At 43.7% G+C, this 19,720-nt stretch overlaps 1 protein-coding gene across 1 annotated transcript; it reads right to left on the bottom strand.

The window, feature by feature from the left end:
* Positions 1–1,488: 1,488 nt before the first annotated feature.
* Positions 1,489–19,714, bottom strand: LOC311108467 (zinc finger protein DPF3-like). The gene is made up of 7 exons (XM_084151094.1): positions 19,667–19,714; positions 17,759–17,800; positions 16,494–16,646; positions 10,388–10,516; positions 4,428–4,540; positions 4,145–4,226; positions 1,489–3,511 (listed from the first exon to the last, which is right to left on the bottom strand). Exons 3-7 carry the CDS (start codon positions 16,546–16,548, stop codon positions 3,444–3,446), a joined length of 447 nt encoding a protein of 148 aa, XP_084007220.1. The 5' UTR covers positions 16,549–16,646; positions 17,759–17,800; positions 19,667–19,714; the 3' UTR covers positions 1,489–3,443.
* Positions 19,715–19,720: the final 6 nt, after the last annotated feature.

The following is a 19,720-nucleotide window of genomic DNA, read 5'->3' as shown; positions in this document are numbered from 1 at the left end:
TTTGTCAGACCAGGAGACAAGAAAAATGATCACGAAAAAAACGGTTTAGCCTACAAAACTATCGCTTTAACCCCCCAAAAAGGGGTTAAAGCGATAGTTAGGGGAACATAACCTTCGGAACATTCTAAGACGTCATTCAAAATGGCACCCTATTAGATATATAGTGCCCTATGTGTCCTGGTCAAAAGTAGCGCACTAAGTAGGGGATAGGGGGCCATTTGGGACACACACAAAACATTCCATCCTCTGTCAGGGCACAAGCCATAAAAGGAACTACCTTATATGGGTATGGTGACATACTGTCCCATTATGTATGGCTGGATATATACGGACAGCATCACAGTGACGTGACGACGGCATCATGACATGTGATTGGACATCGATCACGATAATAAAAAAGGAAATTCCTCAGTGACACAAATACAGCCGTTTACTTTGATCCACACTCTGGTAAGATTGTACATGATTGTGCTGCCATCTATGTCTGCATTGTTTGGGGTTTTAGGGTTTTAGGCTGGGTTTCTGTATAAGCACTTTGTGACATCTGCTGATGTAAAAAGGACTTTATATAGTGCTTGTGATATGAAGTACAGGTTTAGAAATATTGTGACACCCCATTTAGGTCCCAGGTGTATGGCATCGTGTTTTATTTAAAATATATAAAAAGTGTAGCCTGGTCTCACATCTGATTGTGCTCTTGCCAACTACAGGGCCATTAGGAGGTCAGAGGTCAACTACATCGCTCACTGTCAAGTCAAACGTTTGGCATGAAATTTGGCATGAAACACAAACAGACACTACATTTACATTTACATTTTAGTCATTTAGCAGACGCTCTTATCCAGAGCGACTTACAGGAGCACACTAGGCACTAAGGCTCAACATGCTCAGGAAGACTACTAGTCAGGGAAAGCAGGGGGGTCACACAGGGCCATTAGAGGTCAGAGGTCAGGCCTGAAGAACAAGAATGTAATTGTGAGTGAAAAAATGGAGTCACTGAATGACCCCACGCTCTTACTGATATATATCATATGGGTTACGAAGCCTTGGATGGTTTAACTACGTTGGATGACTTCCACTTTCCTTTTTATTATACCCAATGATAAAAAATAAATAAACTATGAACGTCTTCAAACAATGGAATATTGAGCTTAGTAGATATTCTTGGAACTAAACGGCACAGCAAACTGTCCCTTGTTTGTAATGATCACAGAGAAGGAATAGACGTATGAATGTGCAGAGAGAGAAGGGAATACTAATGTATTGTGTGTGGGTGAAAACCACAGGGCCTTCAAAATGGAGCCAGTAGATGCTGTGTCCTGTCTAGTTCTTACCTCGTCTTTCACTAAAGCCGAGAGGTTTTGCAGATATTTTACATTGTAGTCATTTAGCGGATGCTCTTATCCCAGATCACATTCAACTAAGGAAGGTAAAACAGAGCTCTGAGCAATATCACTAACCAGATCAAACAAATGAATTAGTCAAGAGTATAACCAAGGACTAAATCTTTATTTCAACACAAAAACTAAGATACACACAAACTTTTAACAAAGCACCCAAAACCGACACAAAATAATATCCATATATAATTGATTGGTCTCCAATTTTAAAACGAAATTATATTGACACATATATTTCTCAGAGTGGGAAGTTGGCATGGTGCTATAAACAGGAAGATATGTTGTTGACAAGGAAACCATTCAAATGTTATTAACATCATGGTTGTGTCCCAAATGGCTCCCTATTCCTTACATAGTGCACTACTTTTGACCGGGGCCCATATGTCTTTGGTCAAAAGTAGTGTACTATAATGAGAATAAGGTACAATTTGGAACGCACACCATATACAGTATCTAGTCTACTTCATGATTGTCTGTGGAGAAACAATATCAAGCATAAAACAAAATAAGAAAATTGCTGTAAGACATTTCCAGTCATGACACTGTCATTCATTTTTGCATTAAATACTTTTTTTTTTCTTCTTTTTTTAAAAACAAAATCGCTAAAACAATTTCAGGTCTTCTGCCACTGTTTCAGGATTGTGTTTCCGTTTTCTGGGTTCTTTAAATCTATCCGAAAATCTATATGACCTTGTTCAGTGCAATCTATTGACATCATGTTCACATAGAAGAACGTGAATCAATATATAACAATTTGGAGTTTTACATTAAAAGTTTTGAATGATATACAAAGTGGAAGGGAAGCCTATAAAACAAGTTGACATTTACTAATACATAAAATACAAATGTACAAAAAAACGGACGCATCACACATGGAAAATGTGAGGTATCCTACACACCGGCTGAACGATAGCTGTGTACCATTCACTGACTGAAACGTGATGGTAGAGCTAGAGGTAAGTGTTTTCTGTGTGTTCGTCACCATGTAAGTGTGAATGGATTGTGTCTGTGAATATGTTTCTCTCTATGGTCTATGGATAGTGTCTCAACGTCCTACATCAATCTTCAAAATGTTATTAAACAACATGCAAACCCTCTCGTATGGTAACGTATAACAACGTGTGTGACATGATTTAGATAGCAGACTCTGAAGTGGAGCCACCACACTGCACTGCTTTCTCTTACAAACAAAGCATCCATCCACAGTAACAGTCACAACAACCAGAAATAAGATCGGTTTTAAATTAATAACTGTTTAGATCGTTGTCATGAGGTACATTTAGTATCCTAGTAACCACAAACTGGGATTAAAAAACCTTGCTAAGATCCAACTAAAATATAAAATAATGGCTGCAACGACCCCTAAGGGGGATAGCATTACACCTACATAAAATTATGTTAGACAAGTCCTGTGAGTCACGCAATTCAAATATTTAATATGTCTTGGTGAAATATGAAAGAACTTCACAGTGAAATCTAAACAAGGACGGGACTGGAAACAAATTTAAACCAAAGTTTGTCAAACGGACACAAACTCTCCTTGTCAGGTACATAAGTATTTTTGACCTCAGCTAGGACAAACCTCTCTAGCTAGCTAGCTAACAGTCAGAAGAGACTAAAATGGTACAACAGCGGTGTCAAACACTGTGGAGCAAGATTACTATTTAAAACTAATTACTATTCTTTGTGGGGGGGGGGGTTTATAACCCACAGTATGACATTTTGGTTCAAAGTGGTCCTGACCTGTGTCGCTTAATTATGACGTCACATGATAACAGGTAAATCATTGGTGGAATGTATTGCCTGTTAACGATCCTATCCTGATTTGGGTTCCGTCTGTGGTTGGCTGTGGAGTTGTGAGGTAGAGAACTGATTGCAGATAATAGAATGTTTGGCAGATAAGGATTGCATGTTGTAGAAGTGTTGCGTTTCCATTTCAGAGGTAGAGGATAGTACTTTCTCCTCACATAAGAAACTGAACGAGGTGAGACTGAATATTACGCCCTGAGCCTGTAAATCCATTATGAGGCAGTGTGTGTGCTGCTATGGCTCTTCATATGCTGAGGCCTTGTCCTTCAACAGATCCAAACACAGGTGACAGCTCCAGCTCCCTACAGCGAGAGAGAGATGTGGAGAGGATGGGGAAAAGAGAGAGAGAGATGTGGAGAGGAGGGGGGGAAAGAGAGAGATGAGGAGGGGGGAAAGAGATAGAGATGTGGAGAGGAGGGGAAAGAGAGAGAGATAGATGTGGAGAGGAGGGGGAAAGAGAGAGCAAGAGAGATGTGGAGAGGAGGGGGGGAAGAGAGAGAGATGTGGAGAGGAGTGGGGAGAGAGAGAGATGTGAGGAAAGAGAGAGAGATGTGGAGAGGAGGGGGGAAAGAGAGAGAGATGTGGAGAGGAGGGGGGAAAGAGAGAGAGATGTGGAGAGGAGGGGGGAAAGAGGTGAGTCAAAACACTTGATCTTCTTGTTGTGGACTGTCAGTACCACTTTCTGTTCTTGTGTTTGTTCTAACTGGTGTGCTATACCTCTGTCTATTGTGTGAAGTTTTAAAACCATTGTTCTGGAAATCTCTGTTTCACAAGCCACACTCAAAGTCTCACGGTGAGATTGTACCTCAGGCCAAGAGAGACTCTGTGTGTTTTAACACTGAGCTGCTATGTGTGGTCTGTAGTACGTCCTTACCCTCAGGAAGCTAGTATCTCACAGTCTTTCTAACGTACACTACACCATTCAGTGGCCTTACCTTCAGGAGGTTTTGTCATGGGGGGCTTCAGACAGTACATGTGGTATCCTCTGTCACAGTCGTCACAGAACAAGAGCTGGTCCTACAGAGACAGGGGACAACCAGACAATGTTAACTTACTTCTCAAGACAAATGGTAGCCCACTGAGCTAAAGGCTAGGTAGTTGTGGGAGCTAACTAGAGTCTTCAGTCTAAAGGAATATTCTGGGCCCAGAGGAGAGTCTCAGAGTAGGCACATTTTGAATTCAGCCCCAGGTCTTGGAACGGTTATCCATCACACTTACGTCGTTCTCGGAGGTGCCACAGAGGCTGCAGGACTTGCACTCGATGCACTGCCACTGGTAGGTCTTCACCGCCGTCATCATGTTGTCTGTGAACTGCAGACAGGTTGGGTGGCCTGGGAAGGGAAGGAGGGGAGAGGGGAGAAAGAGATAGATGCCTCATTTACATTGCAACTCAATACAGAAAAACACAACCGCTCTGATCGCTTTATAAACTGCAATAACGGTGAATAAGTTCTACTATATGTTACATGAATAAAGCAAAAATAGGTATCTGTCTGTCTCCTCAGAGATAGGTAGGTCATTCATAAGTCCATGACAAGTTGTGGCTAAAATCACACTACAGTAAAAAAAAAACATATATTAAAACATTGCTGACGGAGGTATAACAGGCTTGTGACTGTCCTACTTTACTATAATGGTGCTGTCAGAATAAGAAACGTTACCCATTACACAAGTGAGCTCTCATCAGAGTGTCAATGGGATATCGATGAGCCATAAACGAAACCTAAGCACTCATCTCTATGAAACCAAACAGTCGTGGCAGGCACTGGGCACGCATCTCTCTCTCTCTCTCTCTCTCTCTGTCTCTGTCTCTGTCTCTGTCTCTGTCTCTGTCTCTGTCTCTGTCTCTCTCTCTCTCTCTCTCTCTCTCTCTCTCTCTCTCTCTCTCTCTCTCTCTCTCTCTCTCTCTCTCTCTCTCTCTCTCTCTCTCTCTCTCTCCTCTCTCTCTCTCTCTCTCTCTCTCTCTCTCTCTCTCTCTCTCTCTCTCTCTCTCTCTCTCTCTCTCTCTCTCTCTCTCTCTCTCTCTCTCTCTCTCTCTCTCTCTCTCTCTCTCTCTCTCTCTCTCTCTCTCTCTCTCTCTCTCTCTCATTGCCAAAATAAGTGAAATAAATAATAAACATACATGAGAAGAAACACAACATCAGGTATGTAAAGTACAGTGTTTATAACAATGTGCCAAGAGGGGAAGGTAAGTAAACAGATAAATATGGGTTGTATTTACAATGTTGTTTGTGCTCCACTGGTTGCCCTGTTTTAATGGTAACGGGTCACAAATCTTGCTGCTTTGATTGCACTTTGCGGTATTTCGCCTAACAGATATGGGAGTTTATTAATGTTCGATTTGTTTTCGAATTCTCTGTGGGTCTGTGTAATCTGAGGGAAATATGGGTCTCTACTATGGTTATACCTTTAGCAGGAGGTTAGGAAGTGCAGCTCAGTTTCTACCTCATTTTATGAGCAGTGGCCTGTCTTCTCTTGAGAGCCAGGTCTGCCTGTGGCGGACTCTATCAATCGCAATTCAGGGTCAGTCACAGTGGTCAGGTATTCTGCTACTGTGTACTCTCTGTTTAGGGCCAGATAACATTCTAGTTTGCTGTGTTTTTTTGGTTGATTCTATCCAGTGTTTCAAATAGTTATCTTTTTGTTTTCTCATGATTTGGTTGGGTCTAATTGTGTTGCTGTCCTGAGGCTCTGTGGGGTCTGTGAACAGAGCCCCAGAACCAGCTGGCTGAGGGGATTCTTCGCTAGGTTCATATCTCTGTAGGTGAGGGCTTTGTGGGGGAAAGTGTGGGCATCGCTTCCTTTTAGGGGGTTGTAGAACTGAACAGCTCTTTTCTGGATTTTGATAACTAGCAGGTATAGTCCTAATTCTGCTCTGCGTGCATTATTTTGGGTTTTGCATTGTACATGAAGGATATTTTTGAAGAATTCTGGGCTACATCATGGCAGTCAGTCTCTGTCCTAGCTAGGTCATGGCCAGGCTCTGTCCTGGCTAGATCATGACAGTCAGTCTCTGTCCTGGCTAGGTCATGACAGGCTCTGTCCTGGCTAGGTCATGGCAGTCAGTCTCTGTCCTAGGTAGGTCATGACAGGCTCTGTCCTGGCTAGGTCATGACAGTCAGTCTCTGTCCTGGCTAGGTCATGACAGGCTCTGTCCTGGCTAGGTCATGACAGTCAGTCTCTGTCCTAGCTAGGTCATGACAGGCTCTGTCCTGGCTAGGTCATGACAGTCAGTCTCTGTCCTGGCTAGGTCATGACAGTCAGTCTCTGTCCTGGCTTGGTCATGACAGTAAGTCTCTGTCCTGGCTAGGTCATGACAGGCTCTGTCCTGGCTAGGTCATGACAGTCAGTCTCTGTCCTGGCTAGGTCATGACAGGCTCTGTCCTGGCTAGGTCATGACAGGCTCTGTCCTAGCTAGGTCATGACAGGCTCTGTCCTGGCTAGGTCATGACAGTCAGGCTCTGTCCTGGCTAGGTCATGACAGGCTCTGTCCTGGCTAGGTCATGACAGTCAGTCTCTGTCCTGGCTAGGTCATGACAGTCAGTCTCTGTCCTGGCTAGGTCATGACAGTCAGTCTCTGTCCTGGCTAGGTCATGGAGATAATTGTAGCCTGTGTGGAAAGAGAACAAGGAATAGAACAAGATGATGCATTAACGTAAGGGGATTGAATTGAATGGGAAATGACTGTGTCGTTGACAGTTTGATGTGTAATCGATCAATTCAAGGTAAGTTGCTAGAAACATTTTCTACCCCATCTTGGACCCAAGAGCCAGAGTGAATGTGTGATTGTCTAGGTATTTGGATAGGTAATGTCTTCCATCCTACGGTGGTGGAACGATGACTGGCCACATTTATCCAATCATCTTCTTTCCACGTGTACACCAGCCGGTTTCAATGGTCTCTGCAGAGAGGGGCGGGACAAGAAGATGCCGATTGGCTCTTACCTCTCGGCTAACTGTCCTCTCTGACCAATGGAGCGACTCAGGGTCCAGGCACAGCCCTCTTCCACACCCTTACAGTCCAGAGGTAACAGCAGCATGACCAAGAGGTATAGGACCAGTTTATATTTGTGTTCAATTCCGATACGGTCAATTCTTGAACTATTTAGGCTTTATTAAATTATTAAATCCATGTTATACAGAACAACACTGCCTTTTCTCCTTCAGAGGAAAAACAAGAAAGCTCCAAGAAAAAGCTCTCTCAAACAGCAACAGATACCTTCATGTCCATCCTTGCTCTCAAGAGTTTGTTTTGTAGAAAAATAACATTCCCTAATTTATTCAAAGTGCTTTCTACAAAAAGTCCCAAAAACATAAAAAGAAGCTGCAGTTTTTCTGCAAAGAATTTTTTGCATTTCAAGAAAATAGTTCTGTCTCAGCTCAGATTGTCTTCATCGTCGGAAAACAAAATGTCCTCCAGCTCGCCGTCCTCAAAGCCATAAAAGGTTGACTCGCTTTCGGACGCGTCACAGAACAACTCTTCGAGAACACTCGTCTTCCTTCCTGTCTCCCATCTCTCTTCGCTCCTCCACGGCCCTGGCCAGCTAGCGTCAATATATCAGCAAGGTGAGCAAAGCAACAATCAGCTGAAAAAGTCCCTGACATGAGCTTTGTGTGAGTTGTGAGCTATGGGTTTGAAATGAGCAATCACTCTGAATTGATGAAAAGGTAGAGAGGCCTTTTTGATTGTGAATAAAATAACCCTCCCCCCCCCAATAAAAAAAAAACTGCCAAAAAGCATCATAAGGAAATGCGTGAACATTTAAGAAGGAAAAAGGGTCTATTACCGTCCTGGATTACAGTATTCTATCAAGCATTAGGATTGTGTCGATGATTATGTTCACAAGCTCATGCAGGATGGAAGAAAGCAGCTGAGTGGACCCTATCAATAATCACTTACTAAGAACACAACACGGCTAGTGCAGAGAGAGCTAGCTACAAGAAGGCTCATTGACAAGACAATGACAATCACCACTATTGAATCAATCAAAATCCCTTGACAGGAAGAAACCTTGAGAGGAACCAGACTGTAGAGGGAAAGGCCCACTCATCAACCCGCCCATCCTTCCGGCCAACGCAAACACACCACCCATCCTTCCTGCCAACGCAAACACACCACCCATCCTTCCTGCCAACGCAAACACACCACCCACCCTGCCTCAATGAGAGGCTGACACAAGTACAGGATGTTCGTACATGGAGACAGCTAATGGGTTTTGAGACGTTTGGGGAAAACAGTCATGATTTTGACGTTTTAGCAAGTCACCCGACGAATGTCAACATATAAAAGATGCTTGTTTATTGGTCTTATGAATTCAACTATCTGGCTATTTGATTATCGACTATGAATAAAGTGAATAGAAATGATCTGTTTTATCCACTGAAACCTTACATCTCACCAGTATCATAGCTGTAAGTACTGTTATTACAGTGTATTGCCTACACAGTTATCATGTAATGATCATGTTTCAGCATCATTAAAAGGAGGACCGCAGATTGTAAATAGTGTAGATACCCTATTAGTCTAGATATGATCATCAAGGAACAGACAGCCTAACCAACATAGGTTGGGAGATAACAAGACCACCATCATAGCCTGGGGGGAGGGGGGGGGGGGGGGGGGGGGGGGGAGAGAGAGAACAAGACAACCAACATAGCCTGGGGGGAGGGGGGGCAGAGAGAGAACAAGATAACCAACATAGCCTGGGGGGAGGGGGGGGGCAGAGAGAGAACAAGACCACCAACATAGCCTGGGGGGAGGGGGGGCAGAGAGAGAACAAGATAACCAACATAGCCTGGGGGGAGGGGGGGCAGAGAGAGAACAAGATAACCAACATAGCCTGGGGGGAGGGGGGGGGGCAGAGAGAGAACAAGATAACCAACATAGCCTGGGGGGAGGGGGGGGGGGGGGGCAGAGAGAGAACAAGATAACCAACATAGCCTGGGGGGAGGGGGGGCAGAGAGAGAACAAGATAACCAACATAGCCTGGGGGGAGGGGGGGGGGGGCAGAGAGAGAACAAGACAACCAACATAGCCTGGGGGGAGGGGGGGGGGCAGAGAGAGAACAAGATAACCAACATAGCCTGGGGGGAGGGGGGGCAGAGAGATAACAAGACAACCAACATAGCCTGGGGGGGAGGGGGGGCAGAGAGATAACAAGACAACCAACATAGCCTGGGGGGAGGAGGGGGGGGGGGCAGAGAGATAACAAGACAACCAACATAGCCTGGGGGGGAGGGGGGGCAGAGAGATAACAAGACAACCAACATAGCCTGGGGGGAGGGGGGGGGGGGGGGGCAGAGAGATAACAAGACAACCAACATAGCCTGGGGGGAGGGGGGGCAGAGAGATAACAAGACAACCAACATAGCCTGGGGGGGAGGGGGGGCAGAGAGATAACAAGACAACCAACATAGCCTGGGGGGAGGGGGGGGGGCAGAGAGAGAACAAGATAACCAACATAGCCTGGGGGGAGGGGGGGTGGGCAGAGAGAGAACAAGACAACCAACATAGCCTGGGGGGAGGGGGGGCAGAGAGAGAACAAGACAACCAACATAGCCTGGGGGGAGGGGGGGCAGAGAGAGAACAAGATAACCAACATAGCCTGGGGGGAGGGGGGGCAGAGAGAGAACAAGATAACCAACATAGCCTGGGGGGAGGGGGAGGGGGAGGGGGGGGGGGGGGGGCAGAGAGAGAACAAGATAACCAACATAGCCTGGGGGGAGGGAGGGGGGGGGGGGGGCAGAGAGAGAACAAGACAACCAACATAGCCTGGGGCCAGCAGAGAGATGCACAAAATACACAAAAAGAAGCAAATCAAAGATGAAATGTGTGGAAGCAAATGAAAACTGAGGATGATTTCTGACCTATCTAACCAGTCTCTGTGTCCTTACTATTCACTACTGGAGAGAGATATGGTGGGATACAGCATTGGTGTACTACTGTTTAGTGATTTAACTGAAAATTGGTTTATATAGGTAAACATGACTATCTCTAACTAAAATTACTAGACTGAAGTCATCCTTGGCTATATTAAAATTGTGTAAATATTAGAATAATATATTTACAGTTTAAGTTTAAAGTGTGGGTATCTCTAGTTATGAAGGACACTGCTTGGCCTTCCTACAGTACGTACAGCTCTGCTGAACCAGAGGTACAGAGCAGTGCAGTCTACTCACCGGAGCGTCCGCAGTCGGAGCAGGACACCAGCTCCTCAGCCTGGCCAGTCTTCCTGTTGGAGTCGGAGTCTCCCAGACAGAAGTCACAATAGTCGTTAGGGATGATGGAGCCGTCTGCCGCCCTCTGAGCTGTATAGAAACACAAATTATATTTTAGTCATTTAGCAGACGCTCTTATCCAGAGCGACTTACAGGAGCAATTAGGGTTAAGTGCCTTGCTCAAGGGCACATCGACAGATTTTTCACCTAGTCGGCTCGGGGATTAGAACCAGCGACCTTTCGGTTACTGGCACTACGCTCTTAACCACTAAGCTACCTGCCGCCCTACATATTACTATACAGTATCTATCTCATCATTAGGAATGATGGAGCTGTCTACCACCCTCTGAGCTGTACGGGAGTAGGAAGATATATATACACTGAGTGTACAAAATATTAAGAACATACAGTACCAGTCAAAAGTTTGGACACACCTACTCATTCCAGGGTTTTTCTTTATTTTTTACTATTTTCTACATTGTAGAATAATAGTGAAGACATCAAAACTATGAAATAACACATATGGAATCATGTAGTAACCAAAAAAGTGTTAAACAAACCAAAATATATTTTACATTTGAGATTCTTATAAGTAGCCACCCTTTGCCTTGATGACAGCTTTGTACTCTCTTGGCATTCTCTCAACCAGCTTCATGAGGTAGTCACCTGGAATGCATTTCAATTAACAGGTGTGCCTTGTTAAAAGTTAATTTGAGGAATGTATTTCCTTCTTAATGCATTTAAGCCAATCAGTTGTGTTGTGACCAGGTAGGGGTGGTATACAGAAGATAGCCCTATTTGGTAAAAGACCAAGTCCATATTAAGGCAAGAACAGCTCAAATAAGCAAAGAGAAACGGCAGTCCATCATTACTTTAAGACATGAAGGTCAGTCAATCCGGAAAATTTCAAGAACCTTTAAAGTTTCTTCAAGTGCAGTCGCAAAAACCATCAAGCGCTATGATGAAACTGGCTCTCATGAGGACCGCCACAGGAAAGGAAGACCCAGAGTTACCTCTGCTGCAGAGGATAAGTTCATTAGAGTTAACTGTGCCTCAGATTGCAGCCCAAATAAATGCTTCACAGAGTTCAAGTAACTTCCATCGACAGGACCGCAGTGGAGAAGGTGGAAAGCTTCAAGTTCCTTGGCATTCACATCACTGAAAAACTGAAATGGACCACCCACACAGACAGTGTGGTGAAGAAGGTGCAACATAGCCTCTTCAACCTCAGGAGGCTAAAGAAATTTGGCTTGGCACCTAAAACCCTCACAAACATTTACAGATGCACAATTGAGAGCATCCTGTCGGGCTGTATCACCGCCTGGTATGGCAACTGCACCGCCCGCAACCGCAGGGCTCCCCAGAGGGTGGTGCAGTCTGCCCAACGCATTACCGGGGGCAAACTACCCGCCCTCCAAGACAACTACAGCACCCGATGTCACAGGAAGACCAAAAAGATCATCAAGGACATCAACCACCCGAGCCACTTCCTGTTCACCCCGCTACCATCCAGAAGGCGAGGTCAGTACAGGTGCATCAAAGCTGGGACCGAGAGACTGAAAAACAGCTTTTATCTCAAGGCCATCAGACTGTTAAACAGCCATCACTAGCACATTAGAGGCTGCTGCCTATATACATAGACTAGAAATCACTGGCCACTTTAAGAAATGGAACACTAGTCACTTTAATAATGTTTACATATCTTCCACTACTCATCTCATATGTATATACTGCATTCTATTCTATACTATTCTACTATATGCCGCTCTGACATCGCTTGTCCATATATGTATATATTCTTAATTCATTCCTTACTTAGATTTGTGTGTATTGGGTATATGTTGTGAAATTGTTAGATATTACTTGTTTGATATTACTGCACTGTCGGAGCTAAAAGCACAAGCATTTCGCTACACCCGCAATAACATCTGCTAAACATGTGTATGTGACCAATAAAATGTGATTTGATTTGATTTAACAGACATCTCAACATCAACTGTTCAGAGGAGACTGCGTGAATCAGGCCTTCATGGTCGAATTGCTGCAAAGAAACCACTACTAAAGGACACCAATAAGAAGAAGAGACTTGCATGGAGGAGGAGGTGTGATGTTGTGGGGGTGCTTTGCTAGTGACACTGTCTGTGATTTTTTTTAGAATTCAAGGCACACTTAACCAGCATGGCTACCACAGCATTCTGCAGCGATACACCATCCCATCTGGTTTGTGCTTAGTGGGACTATCATTTGTTTTTCAACAGGACAATGACCCAACACACCTCCAGGCTGTGTAAGGGCTGTTTTACCAAGGAGAGTGATGGAGTGCTGCATCAGATGACCTGGCCTCCACAATCACCCGACCTCAACCCAATTAAGATGGTTTGGGATGAGTTGGACCGCAGAGTGAAGGAAAAGCAGCCAACAAGTGCTCAGCATATGTGGGAACTCCTTCAAGACTGTTAGAAAAGCATTCCTCATGAAGCTGGTTGAGAGAATACCAAGAGTGTGCAAAGCTGTCATCAAGGCAAAAGGTGGCTACTTTGAAGAATCTCAAATATAAAATATATTTTGATTTGTTTAACACTTTTTTGGTTACTACATGATTCCATATGTGTTATTTCATAGTTTTGATGTCTTCAATATTGTTCTACAATGTAGAAAATAGTAAAAATAAAGAAAAACCCTTGAATGAGTAGGTGTTCTAAAACCTTTGACTGGTACTGTACTGTATGGATGGATGGATGGATGGATGGATGGATGGATGGATGGATGGATAGATAGATATTATAGATATATATATATATATATATATAATATATACTACCGTTCAAAAGTTCGGGGTCACTTAGACATTTCCTTGTTTTCGAAAAAAAATTGTCCATTAAAATAACGTCAAATTGATCAGAAATACAGTGTAGACATTGTTAATGTTGTAAATGGCTATTGTAGCTGGAAACGGCTGATTTTTAATGGAATATCTACATAGGCATACAGAGTTCCATTATCAGCAACCATCAGTTCTGTGTTCCAGTGGCACGTTGTGTTTGCTAATCCAAGTTTATCATTTTAAAAGGCTAATTGATCATTAGAAAACCCTTTTGCAATTATGTTAGCAGAGCTGAAAACTGTTGTGCTGATTAAAGAAGCAATAAAACTGGCCTTCTTGAGACTAGTTGAGTATCTGGAGCATCAGCAATTGTGGGTTCGATTACAGGCTCAAAATGGCCAGAAACAAATAACTTTCTTCTGAAACTCGTCAGTCTATTCTTGTTCTGAGAAATGAAGGCTATTCCATGCGAGAAATTGCCAAGAAACTGAAGATCTCGTACAACGCTGTGTACTACTCCCTTTACAGAACAGCGCAAACTGGCTCTAACCAGAATAGAAAGAGGAGTGGGAGGCCCCGGTGCACAACTGAGCAAGAGGACAAATACATTTGAGTGTCTAGTTTGAGAAATAGGCGCCTCACAGGTCCTCAACTGGCAGCTTCATTAAATAGTACCCGCAAAACACCAGTCTCAAAGTCAACAGTGAAGAGGCGACTCTGGGATGCTGACCTTCTAGACAGAGTTCCAAAGAAAAAGCCATATCTCAGACTGCCCATCTTAATCTTTTATTTTTATTGGCCAGTCTGAGACATGGCTTTTTCTTTGCAACTCTGCCTAGAAGGTCAGCATCCCGGAGTCGCCTCTTCACTGTTGACGTTGAGACTGGTGTTTTGTGGGTACTATTTAATGAAGCTGCCAGTTGAGGACCTGTGAGGACAAGAAAAATGCTTTTCTTTCGAAAACAAGGACATTTCTAAGTGACCCCGAACTTTTGTACGGTAGTGTATATATATATATACAGGGAGGAGGAAGTATTGAACCCCTTTGTTAGGGCAAGCCTAAATAAGTTCAGGAGTAAAACATGCTTAACAAGTCACATAATAGGTTGCATGGACTCACTCTGTGTGCAATAATAGTGTTTAACATGATTTTGGAATGACTACCTCATCTCTGTACCCCACACAACAGTTACAGATTTGAATGGCTGTGATAGGAGAAAACTGAAGATGGATCAACAACATTGTAGTTACGCCACAATACTAACCTAAATGACCAAGTGAAAAGAAGGAAGCCTGTACAGAATACAAATATTCCAAAACATGCATCCTGTTTGCCATAAAGGCACTAAAGTAAAACTGCAAAACATGTGCAAAATAAATTCACGTTATGTCCTGAATACAAAGTGTTATGTTTTGGGGCAAATCCAACACAACACATCACTGAGTACCACTCTTCATATTTTCAAGCATGGTGGTGGCTGCATCATGTTATGGGTATGCTTGTCATCAGCAAGGACTAGGGAACTTTTTTGGATAAAGATAAACTCAATAGAGCTAAGCACAGGCAAAATCCTAGAGGAAAACCTGGTTCAGTCTGCTTTCCACCAGACACTGGAAGACAAATTCACCTTTCAGCAGGACAATAACCTAAAACACAAGGCGAAATCTACACCGGAGTTGCTTACCATGAAGACATTGAATATTCCTGAGTGGCCAAGTTACAGCATGGTGGTGGCTGCATCATGTTATGGGTACAGTGAGGGAAAAAAGTATTTGATCCCCTGCTGATTTTGTACGTTTGCCCACTGACAAAGATATGATCAGTCTATAATGGTAGGTTTATTTGAACAGTGAGAGACAGAATAACAACAACAAAATCCAGAAAAACGCATGTCAAAAATTTTATAAATTGATTTGCATTTTAATGAGGGAAATAAGTATTTGACCCCCTCTCAATCAGAAAGATTTCTGGCTCCCAGGTGTCTTTTATACAGGTAACGAGCTGAGATTAGGAGCACACTCTTAAAGGGAGAGCTCCTAAACTCATATTGTTACCTGTATAAAAGACACCTGGCCACAGAAGCAATCAATCAATCAGATTCCAAACAGATTCCAAACGTACAAAATCAGCAGGGGATCAAATACTTTTTTCCCTCACTGTATGCTTGTCATCGGCAAGGACTAGGGAGTTTTTTAGGATAAAAATTAACGGAGCTAAGCCCAGGCAAAATCTGAGAGGAAAACCTGGTTCAATCAGCTTTCCAACAGACGCTGGGAGACAAATTCACCTTTCAGCAGGACAACAACCTAAAACACAAGGCCAAATATACACTGGAGTTGCTTACCAAGAAGACACTGAATGTTCCTGAGTCGCCTAGTTAGAGTTTTGACTTAAAATCGGCTTGAAGATCTACGGCAAGACTTGAAAATGGCTGTCTAGCGATGATCAACAACCAACTTGACAGAGCTTAAAGAATCTTTAAAATAATAATGTGCATTATTGTACAATCCAGGTGTGCAAAGCTCTTAAAAATGTATCCAGAAAGACTCACAGCTGTAATTGCTGCCAAAGGTGCTTCTACAAAGTATTGACGCAGGGGTGTGAATACTTATCTATATAGTTATTACTGTATTTCATTTTCAATACATTTGCTAAAATTTATGAAAACATTTTTTCACTTTGTCATTATGGGGTAGTGTGTGTACAGTCGTGGTCAAATGACACAAAGATTAATTTTCACAAAGTCTGCTGCCTCAGTTTTTATGATGGCAATTTGCATATACTCCAGAATGTTATGAAGAGTGATCAGATGAATTGCAATTAATTGCAAAGTCCCTCTTTGCCATGAAAATGAACTTAATCCCAAAAAATCCACTGCATTTCAGCCCTGCCACAAAAGGACCAGCTGACATCATGTCAGTGATTCTCTCGTTAACACAGGTGAGAGTGTTGACGAGGACAAGGCTGGAGATCACTCTGTCACGCTGATTGAGTTAGAATAACAGACTGGAAGCTTTAAAAGGAGGGTGGTGCTTGAAATCATTGTTCTTCCTCTGTTAACCATGGTTACCTGCAAGGAAACACGTGCCGTCCAAGTGACATCCTATTCCTTATCTAGTACACTCCATTCAACAGTAGTATGCTATGTCGGGGATAATAGGATATAATTCCATCATCAAGTTATAACCCTGTACTGTTACTAAGCATGTAGTTTAAACCCTGGTCATACGGTAGTCTCTTACGTTTGTGGTTGTCTGGGTCTGGGTCTGGTCGGTGTGGTGGCGGGGACGGTGGCATCTCTTCCTCCCTCTCCTCCTCCCCCTCCTCCTCCGCCAGGTGTGTGTGGGCATAGTGGTAGCTCAGGCCCGGACGGTTCTTATAGCGCTTCCCGCAGACTGTAGAACACAGAACACAGAAGCGTTAGAACCCATTAGAACCACAGAACGTGAGAAAAATGTTTTGAAACGGAGGGAAATGCTAAGGTTCTAACTGAACTTTTCCAATAACAAACTCTCATTCTTCATTTTCCGTTTCAAAACGTTTTGCTATTGTGTGCACCACTGAAGACGACCCAAGCTTTCAAGGCAAAGGACCAAAAAGCATCTGAGGGGATTGACACTTCGAATTGTCTAACTAACAACAATCCTAGGGAACTAATTTAACAGCACATTCCTACTAGGATAGTAGCATATGATCACTTATACTAACAACGTTTCGGTGAAAGGACTCCCTAGAAAGTCACAGCGCTGTAATACTCCAAGATATCCTGGTAGCCATTGTAAAAAAATATAAAAAATGTGGGGAAATGGTGACCACTCTGAGAACACTGTTGAGAATGTTGTTTTCTAGCACTGCTTAGGTTGTCTGGTAACATCGCAGTGACAGCGGGTTTGGTTGTCTGGTAACATCGCAGTGACAGCGGGTTCGGTTGTCTGCTAACATCGCAGTGACAGCGTGTTAGGTTGTCCGTGATACCCAGAAACCGCAGTGACAGCAGGTTAGGTTGTCTGTGACAGCATTGTCACAAGGCTACAGAAACATGCGTTAGCTCAGCTGACGCTCAAAATCATTCTTGCCCAGCAACTTGCTAACAAACCAGCATATACTGTAGAGTTATGTTAGAGCCATGCAAGCTTGCTTTGGTCTTAGAATCAACAATCAATACTTATGCAATTAGTATAGCGATGGATTGCTTAGATTGGTTTAGCTCAAACGTAGCATGGTAGCCAGATGCATTTCTAATTTAGCCAATGCTATTGTTAGCCAAAGCAGAAACAGAAAGACAGCCAAGGTCGCATTCAGGAGTGTGCAACATAGAAACAACATCCATTCTATATTCTACATGAAATATAAGCACGGTTCTACCCAATACATTTATATATGGATGTCGTGTAACTTTGTACCCATCTGAACGCGACCCAGGCTAGCTCAAAATCAGACAAACCCCAGTAGCCCCTGATCTTGTCGTTAGAGAAGCCAGACAGAGAAAAGATGCGCGTCCAGATACCTGAGTCGGCAGTTTTTGAGTTATGCTTTTGTTTGTTTCTGTCTGGAAGGAAGGAAGGAACAGAGCACATGAAAGAAAAAGAACAAAAATAAGAGCTTCATTCTAAGAGGCTATAATATCTCATGACATGAGTACCACTTCCTCCCGTGTTTTTCTTTAGGTAGAAGTAGCATGCTATGCTAACGGTCCGACATGCTAGCTGGACTATCCACATACTCATCTATCTCCAGAGGGCTGCTCTCACTCCAAAGAAAATAAAATAAGGTTATTGATCTGAAGTTATTGATCACTATATATACAAAAGAATGTGGACACCCCTTCAAATTAGTGGATTCGGCTATTTCAGCCACACCCATTGCTGACAGGTGTATAAAATCAAGCACACAGCCATGCAATCTCTATAGACAAACATTGGCAGTAGAATGGCCTTATTGAAGAGCTCAGTGACTTTCAACGAGGCACCGTCATAAGATCCAACCATTCCAACGAGTCAGTTTGTCAAATTTCTTCCCTGCTTAAGCTGCCCCGGTCAACTGTAAGTGGAAACGTCTAGGAGCAACAACGGCTCAGCCGCAAAGTGGTAGGCCACACAAGCTCAAAGAACGGGACCGCTGAAGTGCGTAGCGTGTAAAAATTGTCTGTCCTCGGTTGCAACACTCACTACCGAGTTCCAAACTGCCTCTGGAAGCAACGTCAGCACAATAACTGTTCGTTGGGAGCTTCATGAAATGGGTTTCCATGGCCGAGCAGCCGCACACAAGCTTAAGACCACCATGCGCAATGCCACGTGTCGGCTGGAGTGGTGTAAAGCTCGCCTCCATTGGAGCAGTGGAAACACATTCTCTGGAGTGATGAATCACGCTTCAACATCTGGCAGTCCGATGGAAATCTTAACGCTACAGCATTCAATGACATTCTAGACGATTCTGTGCTTCCAACTTTGTGGCAACAGTTTGGGGAAGGCCCTTTCCTTGTTTCAGCATGACAATGTCCCCATGCACAAAGCGAGGTCCATACAGAAATGGTTTCTTAATAATAATAATAATTTGCCATTTAGCAGACGCTTTTATCCAAAGCGACTTACAGTCATTCGTGCATACATTTTTGTGTATGGGTGGTCCCGGGGATCGAACCCACTACCTTGGCGTTACAAGCGCCGTGCTCTACCAGCTGAGCTACTGAGATCGGTGTGGAAGAACTTGACTGGCCCTGACCTCAACCCCATCGAACACATTTGGGATGAATTGGAACGCTGACTGCGAGCCAGGCCTAATCGCCCAACATCAGTGCCAGACCTCACTAATGCCCTTGTGGCTGAATATGCAGCAAAGGGGGGGGGGGGGGGGGGGGCAACTCCATATTAATACCCATGATTTTGGAATGAGACATTAGACGAGCAGGTGTCCACATACTTTTGGTCATGTAGTGCATCTTAGGCAGCTAACCATGTCCAAATACAGACACGCCTTACAATAATAGAGAATAGTGAGACCTAATAACGAACAAAAAAAAAAGTCATTTCCTGTTAGAAGTGGGATTCAGAACGTTGGGGCTCGATTCAATCCGTAGCGCAGAATATCTGCGTTGTAGCTCGGTTCACATTCAAAGGTAATTTCAGATTGAGCCGACATATGCAGCGTTTGCACCATGAATGCAGTCTCCGCGACCGCGGGAGCATTGCCTTTAACTGTCAATTGCGCTATTAAGTTGATCTTCAGCACTACGGATTGAATTGAGCGTAGGTCAAATCGTTTTTACTCAAATTTGGTTTACATAAGTGCCAATTATATTCAGATCAGGAGCCAGCTACTCTGGTCTCATCCTGTCATCAATCTAACCCTGAAAATACACAGAAAATACATCATTCACCCTCTCACAGGAGAAGTCTGTTGTTGTATTATGTCTTACTGTCACAGACGTAAGGTTTATCCACATCGTCGTTGGCAACAGCCTCTGTCCTCC

The sequence above is a fragment of the Coregonus lavaretus genome, assembly GCF_964263955.1.
Source record: "Coregonus lavaretus genome assembly, chromosome: 33".
Taxonomy (NCBI): Eukaryota; Metazoa; Chordata; class Actinopteri; order Salmoniformes; family Salmonidae; genus Coregonus; species Coregonus lavaretus.
The sequence above is the reverse complement of the archived record's forward strand: the minus strand, read 5'-3'. Positions and strand labels throughout refer to the sequence as shown.

Bases quoted from the DNA above. Each gene is read 5' to 3' on its own strand.
- LOC311108467 (XM_084151094.1), bottom strand. From the start codon at position 16,548: ATGCCACCGTCCCCGCCACCACACCGACCAGACCCAGACCCAGACAAC. The intron at 10,517-16,493 runs GTAAGAGACTAC...GTTTCTATACAG, and splicing joins AGACCCAGACAACCACAAAC to CTCAGAGGGCGGCAGACGGC. The intron at 4,227-4,427 runs GTAAGTGTGATG...CTGTCTCTGTAG, and splicing joins GTGGCACCTCCGAGAACGAC to GACCAGCTCTTGTTCTGTGA.